The sequence below is a fragment of the Marmota monax genome, unplaced genomic scaffold (genome assembly GCF_021218885.2).
Source record: "Marmota monax isolate L192 unplaced genomic scaffold, Marmota_monax_Labrador192_F-V1.1 WCK01_AAM20220418_F8-fsc00185, whole genome shotgun sequence".
Classification (NCBI taxonomy): Eukaryota; Metazoa; Chordata; class Mammalia; order Rodentia; family Sciuridae; genus Marmota; species Marmota monax.
Genome location: NW_026693278.1, coordinates 428204 through 446907, shown reverse-complemented (window position 1 = coordinate 446907; position 18704 = coordinate 428204). Strand labels below are relative to the sequence as shown.

General features: G+C 60.3%; 1 protein-coding gene across 3 annotated transcripts in view; it reads left to right on the top strand.

Annotated features, from left to right (window-relative positions):
- Positions 1–18704, top strand: part of Tpcn1 (two pore segment channel 1) — a 56701-nt gene that overhangs the window by 24286 nt on the left and 13711 nt on the right. For all 3 annotated transcript variants that reach the window (XM_046456535.2, XM_046456533.2, XM_046456534.2), the window contains exons 3-15: positions 4213–4340; positions 9230–9406; positions 10355–10468; positions 11054–11184; positions 11820–11908; positions 13351–13385; positions 13785–13843; positions 14019–14118; positions 16173–16289; positions 16495–16619; positions 17285–17333; positions 17724–17787; positions 18521–18565. In XM_046456535.2, the coding sequence (XP_046312491.1) occupies positions 4213–4340; positions 9230–9406; positions 10355–10468; positions 11054–11184; positions 11820–11908; positions 13351–13385; positions 13785–13843; positions 14019–14118; positions 16173–16289; positions 16495–16619; positions 17285–17333; positions 17724–17787; positions 18521–18565 (1233 nt within the window). The remainder of the gene's footprint in view (positions 1–4212; positions 4341–9229; positions 9407–10354; positions 10469–11053; positions 11185–11819; positions 11909–13350; positions 13386–13784; positions 13844–14018; positions 14119–16172; positions 16290–16494; positions 16620–17284; positions 17334–17723; positions 17788–18520; positions 18566–18704) is intronic.

Below are 18704 nucleotides of genomic sequence, written 5' to 3'. Positions count from 1 at the left end.
TTCCCCTCTGTGGGGCTCCCCCAGGCACCGTGCTCTTCCTGGTTGCCAGGAATGTTCCAGTGGTATCCTGGGCCTTCCGAAGCCTCCCGTGGAGACGCTCCCTGCTGCGAGGGCCTAGAGGCTGCTTCTCCCTCTGGCCATGGGCATCCTCTGTCCTTCCTTCTGAGTTTCCAGCCCAGCCACCTTCTAGACCAGGCGGAAATGCAGAGGCAGGGGCTTCCTGCCCTGCTCCTGACCGAGGCTGTGGAGGCCCAGCGGCCCGCCCACCCTGTGGTGAGGCCTGTTCCTCCGGCTGGGCCCTTATGGTATGCTCTGCTCCTCGCCTCGCAGGTCACCTGGAAGCACTGTCCTGGCAAGGACTAGGTCAGAGAGGTCCTACGGGGTCGACTCTGACCTGGCCTCCACTAGTCCCCACCGGAGAGGCTTTTCCCAGCCCACAGGGTGGAGCTAGTAGGGTGGTGTGGTGTGAACCCCCGACATTTGCGTGGCGACCTTGGAGCCTGTGTTTCTCCAGGAAATGCAGAGCAGGCTCTGGGCTCGGTGGGCAGAAGGATGCCAGGGCAGGGTTGCAAGGCAACGCCAGGGTCTGCACAGCACAGGCAGAGGACCTGGAGCGACTGACTGGGCCTTCTGTGCCATCAGACAGATTGTCCTCTGGTCCTCTCGCCTGGTAGTAACCCATCAGAGCCATGGGGAGTGCTTCTCTGAGGACCCGGAGGCCTGGCCCTGATCAGTCCCAGGAGCAGGACTCCTACAACAGTGCCCCACCTAAATGCCCAGGCCCATGTGGGGTCCCACCCACCTAGCGCTCCCCTGGCCTCCCCCCTCTGCGGCTTCTGCACCACCCTCGGCTCCTGCCCCAACCTCAGCTGCCCTTCCCCCTGGGAAGCTGCTGAGACCCCGGGCAGTTGGGGAGTTTCCATCTCCTTTCGGCACTTCTTAGCCTGGGAAGCGGAGCAGGGAATGGAGCCCCGCGGGTGGCGGCTCTGCCTCCGCAGCCTAGGAAGTGCTTTTGGACCTGGCTGTTGTGTAGAAGGAATGGGGGGGGGCGGACCCTGCCTGCGCTGAGCCCTCTCTGTAATCCCTAAATGTGCCGCCAGCCAGCCACAGGCACCGGGTGAAGAAGCCTTTTCCACATCACCTGGGGCTTCCTTGAAAAGCCCCTCAGCCACGTGGCCCAGGCCTGTCAGCCCCACGTGTGAGAGTCACAAACAAGCCACCAGCTTTGCCTTCCGGGGGGCTGGAGAGCTTGCTGGCTCTGTTTTGGGGCAGTGCAAGGAGGCCTGTGGCTGGAAGCAGGAACAAAGTTCTGGAGGGAGCCCTGCCTTCCTGGCTCTCTCCCCAGTCCCCTCCCCTGCCCTCCTGGCCCTCTCCAGCTCCCTCCCCAGCTCTGCAGCCAGTTTCCCAGTTTCCCTTTGCTTCTCTCTTTAAGCCTCCGCCCTGAATTACCATGTGGAAAATCATCTTTCCGCAGCCAGTTTTCAGAAGAATGATATTTACAAATTCAAAGAGATCCTGTCCCCACTGGTCCGCCCCCTCGGCGCTGCCCCTGCTCTCTGGGTCCCTGGGTGGTCCATCCTCCCCAGGCCCCTGGGCCAGCGCTTGCTTCTTGTTCCCTGCCTCAGTCGCCGCTGCGTGTGGCAGCATGTGGGGTTTCTAGGGCAGGGTCTCCTGGTTCACCCCTTGTGCCTCCTGCCCCACACTGTGCTGGGCCTCCAGGCGCCACAGTGAACAAGACAGACGTCCCTGTCCCCAGCTGACGTTCCAGGCAGGGAAACAGGCCCCCAGGTGAGGATGTGGGAATGCAGCCACCCGAGGAAGCACCAGGCAGTGCGAGAGGCCGGTGTGGGGGTGGGGCCAGGCAGGGAAGAGGGGACCAGAGGTGCAAGGACCAGTAGGAGGAAAGTTCCAGGCATGTTCCAGAGTGACAGGGAGTCATCCAGCGGGAGGGAGGCGGGGACAAGGTGACCACAGGGGTGTTGGGGGCCTTCCACAGGCCCCGTAACCCAGGGTTGTAGCCGTCTCCCAGGGAGACCTGCCAGGGCAAAGGAGAGGTACCATCAGCCTGGGGTTTTGAGGATGCTGTTACAGTAGATCCAGAATCCAGCCACCAGAGGCTGCTCTGGGGTGGAGGCAGCAGGAGAGGCTTGCTCTAGCCCAGAGAGGAGGCTCAGGCCCCCACAGACAGAGCACACAGCCACCGAGGAGAGGTTTTTACGGTTGTTGTTCGGTTGCCCTAAACTCTTATACTTATTTAGACGTTAAAATTTGATACATATTCGTGATGCATGTTCTCAGAGAGCTTGTGGTCCAGGCACGCCCAGCCCGGGCTGTCCTGCGGCACCCTGGGAGGGACCACCCTCCGGCTTCCTGAGGCCCCTGCCGCCCCAGGCTCTGCTGACGTGGCTGTCCCACTGCTGGCCAGGGAAGACACGCTCCCAGGACCCGCACAGCCCTCTGCCTGTCCACAAGTCACCTGTGGCCCGTGGGGTATGTCTGGAAGCTCTGGCCAGGGCGAGGGACAGTCTCTACACCACCTGTCACTTTTGTTTGGGGTCACAGTTACTAAACCGGTCCCACAGCTGCATGCTGTCAGTCCACGATGGCCTGTGGGGGACAGCTGGTGTGTAGAGCCATCCTCCTGTCCCTCTGGGAGGAGTGAGTGATGAATGATGGTGCTGAGGAAAGTTCTAGATGGGCAGCCGGGAGACCTGGCTTTGTGGTCGTTGGCCCCACTGCACCGCACTGCACCACATGCATCGCACCCTTCTCAACGCTCAGTGTCCCCATTGAGAAGTGTGCCTCAGTGAAGCGGTCCTCGGGGTCCTTCCAGATGTGACAGTCACTGTGTCGGACGGCAGAAGATACACCAGAATCTGGGCAGGGACGGTCTATAGTTATGTTTCTCAAACTCTGTGGACAGGGCCGGTACTTAAAGACACGGTTGAGACAGGTTGCTAGGAGAGGGGACGCCACGCCGGAGTGCCCTCCCTGACTCCTGGGCTGCATCCTGGGTTGGCACACCCTGCCCACACGCTGGCTCCTGCCTGCAAACTCAGGGAGGGACAGGGCTTTGCAGATGGCCCGGCAGGCCGCCCTCTCCTGGCAGTTCCCGATCAGAAGTACCCTTTGTTTATGACCAGCAGCCCCGTGAGTGCTGTCTTCCTGCTGTTTCCTGCTGGCTGTCACCTTACCTGCTGGCTTCCTGCCAACTGTGCCCATGGCAACAGCCAAACCCTCGATTCCTTATCTTCTTACAGGTGTATCACAGATGTATCATCCAGGGTGTGAATCTTCACCCTCGATTCACTTCTCCCCAATAAATTCACAGGCCAAGAGCCATTTCCTGGGGCCCTGGTTTCCCATGAGTTCAGTGGAGACTCCACATTCTTGAGACAAATCCAGCTCAAACACACTCAGATCCTATCGCCTCGGGTTTTGGAAGTTAAGGATCCCCAGGGTGCAGCCACCTTATCTCCAGCTATTGCTATTCTCTGTTGATGTCCGTCTCTTGGCAGCCGAGGAGGGAAAGAGCCCCCCTGAATTGGTGTGGGAGGAGTTCCAAGCACAGCCCTGGCTGGCTGGGCAGGGGTCAGCACCGATACCTGCACCACTCTGTGCCAAGCAGGATGGGGGCTCTTATTGCCTAGCCCAGGTCACCTGCCTGGGAGCCAGGGTGGCTCAGCCAGAGCCAGGCAGTGTGGACACAGGGCAGGGAGGGGGCATTCCCCAGAGCGGCCAGCAGGCGCTGGAGAAGGAGGGCGCCCATGTCAGCAAGGACAGGCAGCGGCTGACCCTGCCTCAGGGGTACATCCAGGCCTTTAGATGTTTGCAGAAACAGGATCTCAACAAAAGTCTACAGAAAGAGGACCCCCGAGGCTGGGCCCTGCCATTCCTTCCCGCCCCGGGCCCCCTCACCGCCCCAGGTCCCCCTCGCCGCCCCAGGCCACCCACCTCAGAGTTCTCCTTCCTTCGGGGCTCCTCTCTGTGAGGATAAGCAGAGGTGGGCTTCCTCCCCACGCACTGCACCCCCTGTGTCCTTGTCTCCTCACTTTAGAGAGACTGAGCGGTGGCCAGCCCTCGCGATTCTTGCTGTCCTTAGCACACAGGGTGAGCGCTGCCTTGCAGGTGACAGGTGTGTGTGAGCGGGCGGTGACTGTTGGCCCTTCTGCCTGCAGCCTGCTCTCTAATGTCTCTCCTCTCCCCATGCAGATGGGGGCAGCCATGCCGCCCACGACTCCCGGGCCCCCAGTCTGGTCTCTGGTGGAGAGAGCCCCCCCTCCAGCCCCTCCAGCCACAACTGGGAGATGAACTATCAAGAGGCAGCCATCTACCTCCAGGTGAGTGTCTCCTGGCCGGCCCCTGGGGAGCAGAGTCCCCATGCTGCCCTCTTGACTTGCCGGGCGCCCCTGCTTTATAGCCTTCGTCCTGGGGCAGGTCTGCCGGTCCTGGGGCAGGTCTGCCGGCCACAGGGGACTGAGGACCTTCATCCTTTCCCATCCAGCCTGCGGCTGCTCTCACCTCCACCACGTAAAATAAGACAGTAATGCTTTTCTGTAAAAGTAATACATGCTCGTCATCACAAACCAAGGGATGAGGAGGAAATGAAGGAACGGGCACCCGGCCAGTCCTGTCCCCGTGGTTTCCTTCTGTATTAAGTACGCACACCCAGGCGAGGGGCATCCACCTGGAATCCAGCCGCTCAGGAGGCAGGAGGGCTGAAGGTCAAGGCCAGCCCAGCACTGAGTGAGAGCCTGTTTCAGATCAAACATGAGAAGGGCTGGGGTGACTCTCAGTGGTAAGGAGCCTGACTCCACCCCAGTGCCCCTAAGAAAACCAACCAAGCCACCGCCAGGCAGAGCCAGGCCTGGAGGGTCACTCTGGTAGTCCCCCTCCTCAGGAGGCCAGGAGAGGGCCTGCTGGAGCCCAGCTATTCAAGGCCAGTCTGGGGAACAGAGCAGGACTCCATATCCAAAACAAGTCACGTGCTGTCTGTGGCTGTGTGATCCGCTGGTGTCCTTTGTCAGGGAGGCGCCCAGGGCCTTGTGCTACCTGGGCAGGCGCTGCACCCCGAGCACACCCCGAGCCATAGTCTGCATTTTGTTAATAGTGCGCAGCACACGCTTTTCTCTTGTATTATGACCTCATGTAAATGTCATCCCAGTGACTTTAGATGACATCAGGGGAGTCAGCCTCTTTCACTCAGCTGTTGTGAAGGCCTGGGTTTGTTCCCTTGTCGTGCTCCCTGATTCTTCATGGTGACCCCGCGCTCTTACTGCAGAGACTGGGGGACAGGCGACTGGGTGGGAGGGGTCGCGTTTCCTGGGGCCTCCTCAGCCAGCAAGAGTCTGTTCCCTGGAGACCTGCCCTCCACCACCAGCCCAGCCTCTCGGCCTCTGTGCCTGATCTTGTCACAGTCAGATTCTGGTCTCTGGTGTCCATTCAGTGAGGATTTGGGTGAAGAATAGGATTTTTCTTAAATTCATTTGAATGATGATTTTCCTCATCTCTTTTCTCTGAAGCAGTTCTCCCCTGCAAGGATTTGTATTGTCATGTAAAAAAAAAAAAAAAAAAAGATGTCATTCAGTCCAGGTGTCCACTCGGTGTTGTCCAGCTGTCTGTCTGTGTCTGTGTTTTCACACAGAGCTGCGCAGGTGCCTTGGTTCCTCTGCAGATGTTTGATTCAAGTAGAGGCCATAGAAACAGTGCAGGGACGCTGTAGGGAGCTGGGCCCGCCTGTTAGTGTCCCTTCCCTGAGGTCAGAGCCAGGGACTCGGGAATCTGGTAATTCCTTCTCTCCCTAAGCAGGGGAGAGTGCTGGTGATGGATTTGGAGACTTTGTGGGGCACCTGCTTGTCCTCACACCAGGTGCCTGGGCTGGCATCATCACCTCCTGCTTTACAGTGGAGGTTCAGAGAGGCCAAGCGATGCCCAGGCCCCGGCTAGCAAGTCCCCAGGGTGGGTTTAAAGTGTCCATCTGGGGCTGGGGCATGGTTCAGCGGTGGAGCCTGGGCTGTCCTTGGTCAGCCTACACACAGCCCCCAGCACGTCTGTCCTTCTGGCCACATTGTATCCACTTGAAATTGGCCATGGTACTTGTGGAAATAGAGGTGATGGAGCATCAGATGTGTCGCAATCATTTTTATGGAAAGTTTTATGTACCTATCGTGGCGTGTGTGTATGTGTGTGTGCATGAGTGTGTGCATGTGTGTGTGTGCGTGCGTGTATGTATGCGTGTGTGCTCAAGTGTGCATGTGTGAGTATATGTGTGTATGTGAGTGTATGTGTATGAGAGTGTGCTTGTGAGTGTGCGCGCATGTGCAGAGCCACACATCTGGAAAGTGTTCACCTAGGACAGGGCTGGTGACCTCTGGCTGATGGGATTCTATTTTTTTTTTAATATTTACTTTTTAGTTGTAGTTGGACACAACACCTTTATTTCACTTATTTATTTTTATGTGGTGCTGAGGAACGAACCCAGGGCCTCTTGCGTGCAAGGCGAGCGCTCTACCACTGAGCCATAGCCCCAGCCCTGATGGGCGTCTTACCACCTTCTACGTCTGTGTGTTATTTGAGTTATTTTTACCAAAACATGCATCAGTTTTAGGGAACAAAAGCTTGGGCAGCCTGGGTCCCCGTGGGCAGCATGGTGACCACTTGTGGAGTGTCGGCTGGTGTCAGGTGGCTTCCTCTTTTGGCCCATGGCTGAGCTGCAGCGGGGCCCCTGCACCGAGCTGCTGGTGTGTGAGGGTTGGTGGCCCTGGCTGGTGCCCATGGTCCCCTCTCCTCCTCTCCCACGTTCCTCCCCAGTGCCTCACCCTCGGGAGCCACATGTCCAGCACTCACGTCTGTGTGGACTTGAGCCCCAGGGAGCGGAGAGGCCGTCCCACTGGCCTTCCTGACGTGTCCTCGAGTGGCTCGCGCCCAGCAGGCAGGAGACGAGCCCCGTGTTGTCCTTTAGGCTCAGATCGGAACCCAGTCCCCCGGGAAGGGTTTCCTCGGGCTTCTTTGGTGAGACGGTGTCCCCGTCTCCTGTCCGGCGCCTCCAGGTTCTGGAGTTCAAGTCGGAGCCCCTGCGGCAGTGCCTTCCTCTGACTTCCGGGCCACTTGTTGGGAGAAGTTGCGCAAGAGTCACATTTTCTAAAGTAATTCAGCCGAGAAGCTTCCTGGCCACTGTGCCTATTGTCCCTGTCCCTGGGGCCCTGCACAGACCACAGGCTGCACCAGCCTGCCGCCTCTGGCTTGGAGGTGTGGGCTCTTTGTGGCCCCCCCGCTGGTCTGCAGTTGCTCAGGAGGGCAGCAGCGGGTCAGCTTCAGGAAGTGACCTGCTCCGGGTCCCCTGCAAGCCGCAGCCCAGGCCTTCCCAGGAGGAGCCTCCGTGAGGATGGCGAGGGTGGTCACTGGGATGGACCCTGCAGCTGCCGGGAGCATTTTCAACCTTCACACTGACAACCAGAAATGTCTCCAGAGGTTGCTGTGGGTCAGAGGCAGGCACTAGCCTCCGCCACTCGAGAAGACAGAGCCAGTGCCCGCAGCCCAGCGGCTGGGGAAGTGCCTGCGAAGCCACTGAGGTTGGCTGTCCAGGTGGGGGATGGACCCTTGAAGCCAGACGCCCCCCACTCACACTGTGTCCACCAACTCCAGGGACCATAAGGAAGCCCCCAAAGGCTGATGGTAACAAGGAGGGCCAGCAGTGGCCTTGGGGTGTGTGCTGGTGAGGAGGCCGAGGAGGGACCCTCACGTGCGGGATGTGAAAAAACCTGGAGGTGCTCAGGAAGCCAAGCAGACCTGCTATGCCCTGCGGTCCCACCTCTGGGCCCTTCTGAGAGGGGCTGACGTCGGTGTGTCAGAGAGACATGCGCGCCCGTGGTCCTTGCAGCCACTCATAGTGGCCAAGGGTGCGGGGCCAGGAGTCGTGAGAGGTGAAGGGACAAAAGAAACCTGTGGTAGACTACTGTGCGCCTTGAAAGGGGACCAGCTCCTGTCATTTGTGACAGCGTGGATGGACCTGGAGAGCGAGATGTGACGTGGAGTGAGCCGCCACAGGAAGGCGGCGCTGCCCGCCTCACACTGAGGTTGCAGAGGTGGAGGCTGAACGGGGTCACCAGGGCAGGAAGAGCAGGTGAGGTAGTAAAGCTTCCGTCAGACAGGAGGACTGAGTCCCTGAGACCCTTGTCCAGCGTGGTGACCGTGGTTAATGATGTAGTGTGTCTGTTTCAGAATTGCTGAGAGGGTCGATTTAAAAAAATTTTTGAATTACTTTTTTTAGTTGTAGGTGGACACAATATCTATTTAGGTATTTTTATGTGGTGCTAAGGATGGGCCTCAAGGCAAGCGCTCTATTGCTCAGCCCCAGCCCAGCCCCTAGAGAGTAGATTTTAAATGTTCCCACTACAAAAAAAAAAAAAAAAGAAAAAGAAAAAAAAAGGTGAATAGGGGTGAGTATTGATTAGTTGATTTTGTCACTCCATAACAGATCCTATATCCAAACATCATCATGCCCCATAAATAAGTGCAATTATCATCTGTCCAAAAAATGGGATTAGGATGCTGGCAGCCTGAGTTAATAAGAGTCGGTGGGTCCCCCGCCAGGCAGCTCTCCCTGTGCTTTGAAGGGTCCTAAAGGCACGGTGTTGGCTCATTTTCCTGTGAACGCTGAGATAATTTCCATCTTTGCTGCTGTGACCAGAAGACCCAACAAAAACAACTTTAGAGGAGAAAAAGTGTATTTGGGGCTCCCGGTTTCAGAGGGCTCAGTCCACAGGTGGCCTGAGGGGAGGCAGAACCTCGTGGGAGAAGAACGTGGCCCAGGGGAGCAGCTGGGAAAATGGCTCCAGGAAGCAGAGGGGGCAGAGACTGGACATTGGACAGATCGTGAACCCGGGGCACCCCCAGAACCCCCCTCCTCAGCCACACCCCCTGCCCCCGTCACCCCGAGTCCATCCCTATCAGGAGATTAGCGCGCTGGCTGGTCAAGGCTCTCCTGACCCGGGACTCCTCCTCTGACTGTCCTGCTTCTCACGTGGGCTTTCGGCGCCCACTCCAGGACCGCACCGTCCCTGGGTATTGAGCAGTTGCTGTCTCTCTGGCCTGTCCAGGGGGTGAGGCGGGGCCAGCTGCGCCCGAGTTCTTCCCAGTCCTCGCCTGGGCCTGCCCCTCTCCCTGCCACCGCACCTCTGGGTCACCCGGAGTCACCCTGGCTGGCGCGCCCACACGCCCGTCCTTTCAGGAAGGCGAGAACAACGACAAGTTCTTCACCCACCCCAAGGACGCCAGGGCGCTGGGGGCCTACCTCTTCGTACACAACCACCTCTTCTACCTGATGGAGCTGCTGACCGCCCTGCTGCTGCTGCTGCTGTCCCTGTGCGAGGCGCCCGCCGTCCCTGCACTCCGGCTCGGCATTTACGTGAGTGCCTGGGTCCAGCGAGTGGGGCTTTCTGGGGCAGACAGCAGGAGGGAACATTCTAGAAGGGCAGGGGCTGCAACAGACCTGAAACAAGCCCGGCCACTGAAGCCCTGAGGACCCCACAGTCTCACTGGGTGAGTGGGGTCAGCAGCCTCCCCGGGAGTCTGTCAGGGAGGGGTCCCACTGGTGTCCCTCAGGACCAGTACCCACCCCTCGGTCACCCCACTGCCTGCACACTGTCTCCAACCTCGACAAGAAGGCAGTTAGCTGGGGCCACCGGTGGCAGGAGGACGGTCCAGTCCCACAGATGACCTTGCCCAGCAGAGCCCATGGTCAGCACGGGGCCTGGTGGTGTGTGGAAGTGCCATGTCCCTTGCTCAAGCAGGAACAGGAAAGGACACCCTCGCTGAGCAGCCTGGGCCCCAGGCCCTTGTGACCCTTTCCCGGCTACCCCGTCCCCACCGCTCCTCCTCGCTCTGCCCCTGGTGCTGGCTCTCTCTCCTCAGGGGAACCTTGTCCCCTGGAGGACATGGCACCCTGAGCAGACGAGGCTCATTTAGGGCCTTCCCTGCGTTCTTGTCCTGGTGCCAACTGGGGAACGAGACTGAGGGGCCACTTGTGCTCAGAGCCTGGTCTCTCAGACTCTTGGATTGTCCCCTTGGTTTTTAAGTTCCTATTCCATGCTGCTTTAATGTTCTTCTCTGGGTCTTTTGTAAATCTCATGGCGTCCTTCCTGGAACTAGATGGGAGTCTTGTCACCCCTCTGCTCCTCTCCTCGCGCCCTAGGCCCCGGCCTCTCGCCAGGTGCACAGTCCATGTGTGGAGATGTTCTGGGGCGCTCCGCGTCCAGGGATGTGTGTGTTAGGAAGGGGCCCTGGCAGGCCTGGGTGTGGGGCCAAGACAGGTGACCCTGGGTGGTAGCCTGCCACGCCCCATGCCTGGTTGCAGGTCCACGCCACCCTGGAGCTGTTTGCGCTGATGGTGGTGGTGTTCGAGCTCTGCATGAAATCGCGGTGGCTGGGCCTCCACACCTTCGTCCGGCACAAGCGGACCATGGTCAAGGTGACGTGTCTGTCTGCCGGTCGTGTGGCACCTGTTTCTCCCCTGGGTGCTTCAAACCTGTATCTTTGGACTGATTAAAAATCCCCCACGGATGTCACCCAGGGTCCTGCCAGCCTCGGCACGTCCCCAGGTGTCCTGGGAGTACCAGCATAGTCTTGGAGCTCCATGTTGGCACACTCTGGGTCACCGTAGGTGTGTGCCCTGCACAGTGCACATGCAACCAGGTGGAAGGGAGGGGTCCACTCAGCCTGCTGGCCCCACACTGACTGCCCCAGCGTTGTGTACCTCTTGTGTGGCAGAGGAGGCCTCAGTAGGGCGAGTCAGGGTATTGCTCGGCAGTGTGACGAGTGTGCACGCCTGTCTAGGAAAATGTCCCCAGGGAGCTGAGGTCAGGCTGGGCCCAGACCTCCAGGGCCTCCTGGTGGGAGTGGACGTGGGGGAGGCTGGTGGATGCTGAGGGCAGGTGACGGTGGGCTGTGGTGGGGAGCAGTCCCTGGAATGCTTCCCCTGGGGCCACACGTCTGCTGGGTGCGCTGGGGTGGGGGCCGGCTGTGGCCTGACGGACGCCCTGGGCCTGCCGTCCAGACCTGCGTCCTGGTGGTGCAGTTCGTGGAGGCCATCGTGGTGCTGGTGCGGCAGACGTCCCATGTGCGGGTGACCCGGGCCCTGCGCTGCATTTTCCTGGTGGACTGCCGGTACTGCGGCGGCGTTCGGCGGTAAGGCCCGGGGCAGGCTGTGTGGATGGGCCCTGCTGCGGGCGGCCTTGACCTCTGGCCTGTGGAGCCGGGGGCCCGGAGCCCCTGCTGGCCTGGCACGGGCAGGCAGGTCCTGTGGGTTGAGCTTCCCTGACTCCACGTCCAGGGCCCTGTCCGTCCTGCCTGCTGCCCTCTGGGGCTAGCTCCCCACAGAGCGTGCCACTTGCTTGTCACCTGCTGGGCACAGCAGCACCCATCCCAGCAGGTGGCCATGTGAAGCATCGTGGTGGATCGGGCAGGCCCTCCTGGCGCCTCACTAGGCTCCAGGACCACACCGATGCCAGCCCACACCCAGAGTCACATGTCTCTGGAGACCCATCCAAGACTGTCTCGTGGGGGACCTGTGGTGACAGTGGCCAGCAGGGCCTCCTCTGTGCCCATGGCAGGGTGGGAATCACGTCCCTGGGGCGGGCCCTGGGGTATCTCTGGGAGCTGACCTTGGTGCCCGAGGCCCTGTGCTTGGCCTGCTGCCCTTCCCGCACTTGCAGGCCCTCTTCACCTGGGCCACGGGGACGGGTGCTGTGTCTGCCACACCTGCCCTGTTCCTGCCCGCCGCCCCGGGCCAGCCCCCAGCCCAGCCGCCCCTCTCTCCCTAGCAACCTGCGGCAGATCTTCCAGTCCCTGCCCCCCTTCATGGACATCCTGCTCCTGCTGCTCTTCTTCATGATCATCTTCGCCATCCTCGGTGAGCGCCCTGTGCCCTTCAGGAAGACGTTCGCAGTGGGCAGTGTCTGGTCCCTTCAGGCTGCTGTCGTCAAGGACCGTGGGCTGGGTGGCTTGGAAATGGGAAGGTACTGCCCACGGTCCTGGAGGCTGCCCCAGACCCAGCGTCTGGTGAGGGTGGTTCCCAGTCAGTAGCTGGCTCCATCCTCTTGCATCTCACTCGAGGGGGTCTCTGGGGCCTCTTGGATTTTTTTTTTTTTTTTGCAACATTGGGGGTTGAACCCTAAGCTCTCTACCACTGAGTTGCATCCCCAGGCCTTTTTTTTTTTGCTGTGGTGAGAATTGAACCCAGGGCCTGTGCGTGTGAGAGAAGCCCTCTACCAACTGCACTGTGTCCCCAGCCCGCTTTTTTATTTTGAGACAAGGTTTCACTGAGTTGCCCAGGCTGGTCAATCGTACCTCTGACCCTCCTGCCTGGGCCTCCCACGTGGCTGAGAACCCCAGGTGGGCACTGCAGCCCGGGTGGCAGGTTGCTCTCTTGTGCCCATTGGGCTTATGCCTTTTGATACGTGCAGACGTAGCTCCTCGACGCTGCCCTGAGTACAGTGGGCGTGCCCCTGGTCTGCTGCTGTGGACACTGGCCACATTCAGACCCGCTGCAGCGCGTGGTTTGGTGCTGCCCAGCGCAGGTGCCCTGGTTCCCTTGCGGCATGTGCCTGCGCCTTTGGCTCAGGATCCAGCCTCACAGGAGGCCCCCCGGGGCCGGCCTTTGTCACCTGGAAGAAGTCTGGGCTCTTTAGACAGGCAGTGTGACCTGGCATCCTGGCCCAGGCTCATGGTGGGTTCTAGCATGCCACAGAGGCATGTCTCCAGAGACCCCTGGGTGGTGACAGCCCCAGAACCAAGGAGCCCTCATGACCACCCAGTCCTGAACCGTGTCCTCCCACTCCTCCCACCTGCCCTGGGTGAATCACATTGTGCTTCTCGGGGGACAGATTGCATCTGAGGGTGGAGAGTCTCCCTTTTCTCACTCAGGATTCCAAGGACTTGGGACAGCTCATCCTGGGACAGGAAGGGTGCCCCTCCCCAGGACCCTGGCTCAGGGGAGCAGCCGGACCCCTTTGGGACTTGGCTTGGCCACTCTGTCCTCCAGACCAGGGCTCCAGATCCAGCCTCCAGATGGGCTTTGTTGGTCTGCAGACCTGGGGCGTCTCTTTAGACCCAGACTCCGCAAAATACAGGTCCGCAGCCATTCTAAAGAAAGGCCGTCCATCCTGGGCACATTTCCGGGGGCAGTGGGCCCCCAGAGCACGGTGCACCAGCTCCTTCAAACAGCATGACCTCTTGGGCCCATAGCCCCCTCCACGCCTGGGGCCTAGAGCGGCCGCCACGTGTGTGACATTCAGTTTCCTGGCCCTGGGACTCCCGCTCTCACACCTCTGGTCTTCCTCTGCCACCCTCCAGGTTTCTACTTGTTCTCCTCCAACCCTGCTGACCCGGTAAGCAGCCGAGGCCGCGGTCTCTTCCTGTGGCTGTCCCTCAAGGGGGCTGGAGTGAGCGTGAGGCAGGTTGGGAAGGGACACTCTGCCTGGCTCCTGGCCCCTGAGAGCCACAGACCTGAGCTCTTGGTCACCTCAGGGCCGAGGCAGTCCCTCCTGTCCCTTGAGGAGGGCATCCAAGACCAGGCCTGGAATGCCAGGACACTGGCAGAGCAGTGCAGGGACCAGGCTCCTTGCCCAGACATGTCCCCCGAAGTTGGTGGCCTGCCCCTGCCAGAGGGTGCCTCCATGCTCAGCCCTCCCAGGGGCTCCTCAAGGGGAGGGGAGCAGGTGAGCAGGGCAGGCGCTGCAGGTGGCCTGGCCATAGTGTGCCCTCACGTGTCCCTGCACCTCCCGCAGTACTTCCACACGCTGGAGGACAGCATCGTCAGCCTGTTCGTCCTCCTGACCACGGCCAAGTGAGTCCACGCGCCCTCCCCTCCGTCCTCCGTGGGCCCAGCCAAGGGCACTGCACACCTCGGCCGCCATGCTCCACTCGGGGCTCAGCCTCGGGGCCCAGCGTGGGCTGCGCAGGGAACTGTCCTGCGCCAGGCATGTCCCTGGAGGCCCCGCAACTGACCCTGTGCGCGTCAGTTTCCCAGATGTGATGATGCCCGCCTACGCCCGGAGTCCCTGGTCCTGCGCCTTCTTCATCGTGTACCTGTCCATCGAGCTGTACTTCATCATGAACCTGGTAAGAGGCTGGGCGGGCCACGGGTGGGGCCCAGGCTCCTGGCAGGTGTGATGTTTGGGGACTGTGTCAGGTCCCCCTGTTGGTGGCATCCTCTTGGGGTCAGTGCTGCTGCCGACGGTGCCGGCTTTCAGGCCAGGGCTGCTCAGGGATCTTGTCATTCTTGAAGCACAGGCAGAGTGACCCTGGAGACTGGCGTCCACCCTGCCCAGCCAGGCTGCAGGGTACTTCAGACCTGAGGGTGGAGCACCTCACCCCCACCCCACCCCACCCCCCGCCAGGGGCTGTTGTGACTGCGACAGATGCAGAAACTGCAAGTGTGAGACCAATAGAGGAGTGAGCCCCAGCCACAGCCCAGCGTGGCCCTGTGGGCAGACCCTGGGGCCCTGCCCAGCCACCCTCACCCTGTGCCCACAGGCCAGGAGCACTGTGTGCCTGTGCCCCGCTCATCAGGAACCCCAGGATCTGGCTGGAGCACCCTCCACTCAGGAGACGTGCACCCTGAGCACTTGAGGGCTCTGGGGGTGCCTGCTGAGAGAGGCTGGCCACAAGGCTGTCCTCCAGATCCCTGCCAGCGCTGGGTGAGACCACGCATCAGCGCCAGAGCTGGCAGGAGGCTTTTTGTCCCTGAAGGTGAGCCTGGGACCGGGTGCTGGCCAGTGCTATTCCCCAGTGAGCTGCCCCCAGCCTGTTAGGCTTATTGGTCAATTTCCAGAAAGCACTTTACACTGTCACGGAGTCCGGCTCAGATGGACATGGAAGACGCTTTCTCTGGGCAGACTTGTGAAATCTAGACATTTCTAGTTTCAAAAAAAAGAAGATACTTTCTTTTTATGACCAACTTTAAAAGAAAGACAGTGACCTCCCACCCCCTTGCGTGAGCCCTACCCTGTGACTTATTTATTACTGTCTGTTGGGAAAAGCAAGGGCTTGTCCCCTCACTCACACCACAGTCACAGAGGCTCCTGGGACCTCTCCAGGGAGGAGCCTTCTCTCCACCAGTAAGCCATCTGAGGCCACCTGGTGGCCTGTAACCTGACTGCACTGACCCCGTCCACCTGGAGGTACTCCAGAACTCAGGGACATAAGTGCAGCCACGCAGGGTGGAGGCCCAGGGATGCTGTCGGAGCCTCCACGCCCTCAACTGTCTCCTGCCCTGCCGCCCGACTCGGCCTCTCTGGGGCGGCCTCTCCTCCAGGCCCCAGGACAGCTGCCTGTGGAAAGGCGAGGGGCCGTGGTCTGTTGGACGGGAGCTTGGCTTCCTGTGACCATCTCGGGGAGGAGGACCTCTCCCTCCTGTAGCTGGCTTTGGGAGGCAGTCGGGGCAGGGACCGTGGGTGAAAACCAAAAATTATATAATGTCGTGGGCGCAACAGTCTGGGGCAAGGGTTAGCGACTTGGCCCACTCCAGGTCGTAAAGTTCCATTGTCACATGGCCACGCCCACCGCTGGCTCATTTCTGTGGCTGGTTTCACAGAACAACTGGTGTGGCCAGCTGGGAGTGGCGGCCAGCCACCTGGCCTTCATAGCCTGAAATATTGGCTGTGTGGCCCAGCTAGGGAAGAGTCGTTCATCGTGACCTGCACAGAGTAAATGGGGGATCGATGTGAAGGTTGGAAGGGCAGGAGAGCACCCTCAAAACGCCTGTGAAAGATGGGGTGTTCCAGAAAGGGATTCTGTCACATTCCCCCTCCCGCCCCCTGCCCTCTAGTAATGCAGCTGGTGTCCTTGAGCTGAGGGTACCAGGCATCCCTGAGGCTGCTTCGTGGAGCACGGCCTCCTCCTCCCCTTATTTCTGTGCCACCCATGAAGCCCTGACGCACAAGTACTGGGAGCAGGAGGAAGAACACCGCCATGATGTCTCTTCCTGCCCCTCTTGCTGCTTCCTTGTCCCCTCGCTTGTCCCTGGCCCACAGTGAATGGCTCCTGTGGAGAGCCACCAGAGTCCTGTATCCTGGGGTGCATGCAGGGGTCTCCAGTCCCCTCGGCTGACTGGTGACGCCTTCCTGCCGGTCCGGCCCTGCAGGGCGCACAGTCAGGCTCTGCCTCCCCCGCAGCTCCTGGCCGTGGTGTTCGACACCTTCAGTGACATCGAGAAGCGCAAGTTCAAGTCTCTGCTGCTGCACAGGAGGACCGCCATCCAGCACGCCTACCGTCTCCTCGTCAGCCAGCGGGTAGGGGAGCGGGCAGGGGTGGGCCTTGCTTTGCCCCTGCCCGGAGCAGCCCCTGAGTCTGTGGGGCCAGAGACTTCGCAGACCAGAGTCCTGCCAGGGAGAAGGAGCAGGGCCTGGGATGTGTGCTGGCGTCTAGCCTGGCTGCCCTGGGTGGGGAACAGTCTGGGCTGGATCCCCGATCCACCTCCTGTCCTCCGCCCCCCAGAGGCCCGCGGGCATCTCCTACAGGCAGTTCGAAGGCCTAATGCGCTTCTACAAGCCCCGGATGAGCGCCCGGGAGCGCTTTCTGACTTTCAAGGCCCTGAATCAGAGCGACTCACCTCTGCTCAGGTGAGAGCCAGTGCCAGTGGGGGCAGCGCGGCCAGACATGGTGTTCACCCCAGGAGCTGGGGCGCCAGAGCAGCGGGAGCAGGTGGCAGAGGCTCATTAGATTTCCGTTTGTCCCTGAGCTTCTACGGGTGGGTGGTATGTGTCGGGATCCCTCTGTGAGTCACAGAGGTCCAACTGCCAAGCAGGCTGGATGAAAAAGGAACGTCTGCCCTGGCCCAGCCCGTGGCACTGGAGCCCAGGGCAGGGGTCCTCCAGTGGGTGGAGGGGGTGGACATGCGCACACACATGCGCCCGGCACAGTGCAGAGAACTGAGCCAAGGACTCGGTGGGCAGAAGGGTCTCCGGGCTGTTGCTGAGGCTCCGAAGCAGCCTCCTACTGGGGTATGCTCAGTCCAGCCTTTCCCCTGGGGCCTCTGCTGGAGGACGCTAAGCGTCCATCTCGAAATCACGGTGTTCTGTGGCTGCTCTCGGGCGTGGAGACTGTCAGCATCAGTGTGGACCATGGGGATCAGTCAGCAGGGCTGGTTGATTGGGTGACCCAAGTCCCCTGGGACAGGAGATCAGAGGACATGCTGGGACTCACGAGCTGTCCCTTGCTCCCTGTGAGTGCGGGAGCTGGGGCTCGGGGTGGTGCTAGCGTGTGCCTCCTCCTTTTGCTCTCATAGCCTGAAGGACTTCTATGACATCTATGAAGTCGCTGCCCTCAAGTGGAAGGCGAGTACCCGGGAGAGGGCGAGGGGCGGGCAGGTGGGTGCCCAGTGGGAGCGGGGACGGAGGCCTCAGAGGTGCAGCCCTGGCACCTTGCACAGCAGGGCCCGGCCCCCACGTCAGCCCCCGTGTGGTGACGCAGGGTTGTGGTTAAGCGCATTCAGTTTCTGTGACGTCAGGTGAGTTAGCCCAGCTTCCCAGGTGCCTGGCTCACCTATGGGAGCAAGTCCCCCCTGGAGATAGTCCAGGACCAGGGGAAAGTCGGGCAGGAGCCCCGTGCACTCCAGGTGCCCCATGGCTGCCCGTGCTGCTGTCACTCAGCTGTTCTGGGTCAGCTGCGCTGGCAGGGAGGAGGGGCCACGCCCTGGCCTGACTCCTGCGCCCACTGCCCCGCAGGTCAAGAGAAACCGAGAGCACTGGTTCGATGAGCTTCCCAGGACCGCATTCCTCATCTTCAAAGGTGAGGTCCACCTGAGGGTGACCCACAGCTGGGGCAGGCGGGGGTCTCGGAGGCCACAGGCAGACATTCGTGGAGGTGGCCTGGTGCAGAGCAAGAGCCCAGTGTGCGTGGCACAACAGCAGCGGGACCTTCTGGATGCTTCCTCACTTAGACCAAAGCAATAGTATTCATTGAAGAAAATCTAGAAAGTCAGCTCATTGGAAGAAAGTGAAATTTATCCACCCCAAGATGGCCACTCGGCTCTCTGACCTGGGCCTTTCTGATATTTTTTGGTGTGTTTACAACAATAGAGGACTTTGAATCTTGGTGGTTCTGTATAGGTGTGTGGTTGGCCCACAAGGACTTTCTTGTGTCACAGCCTAAGCCTAGGTCTGGGCTCTTGGGAATAAGGCTGAGCTGCCGCGTGCACACTGGGATGCTTCCCACAGCCGGGCCCTCGCTGGGCATGGGTTTTCTCTGCCCCATGGATGACTGTTATCTGAATGGGTGGGTGGACAGGTAGGCTGGGCTGAGGAGCAGCAGCGGAAGTCCCACAGTGGACACAGCTTGGCTGTGCTCTGTGGGCTCCAGGTGCGTCCCCTTGGGGTCCAAGCAGAAGCACAGGCTCCCTCAGGCAGGCCCTCCTTCTGCAGCCCCTGGCATCCATGTCCTGGTTGACCTGTCCATGAAGTGTGTGGCTGGAGACGGTGTCCTTCAGGTGAGGATTTCATTTGAACGTTTCCTCTCCAAACAGGAATCAACATCCTGGTGAAGTCCAAGGCCTTCCAGTATTTCATGTGTAAGTGTGGCCTGTCCCTGCTCTGGGCCCTTCCCTCCTGAGCCTTTGCTGTCCTGCACGGTAGAGGGGAAACAGTTGTGCGTCTGACTATAGAAGATGCCCAGCCTGGTCAGCAGGTGTAGCTCAGTGGACAGCGTGT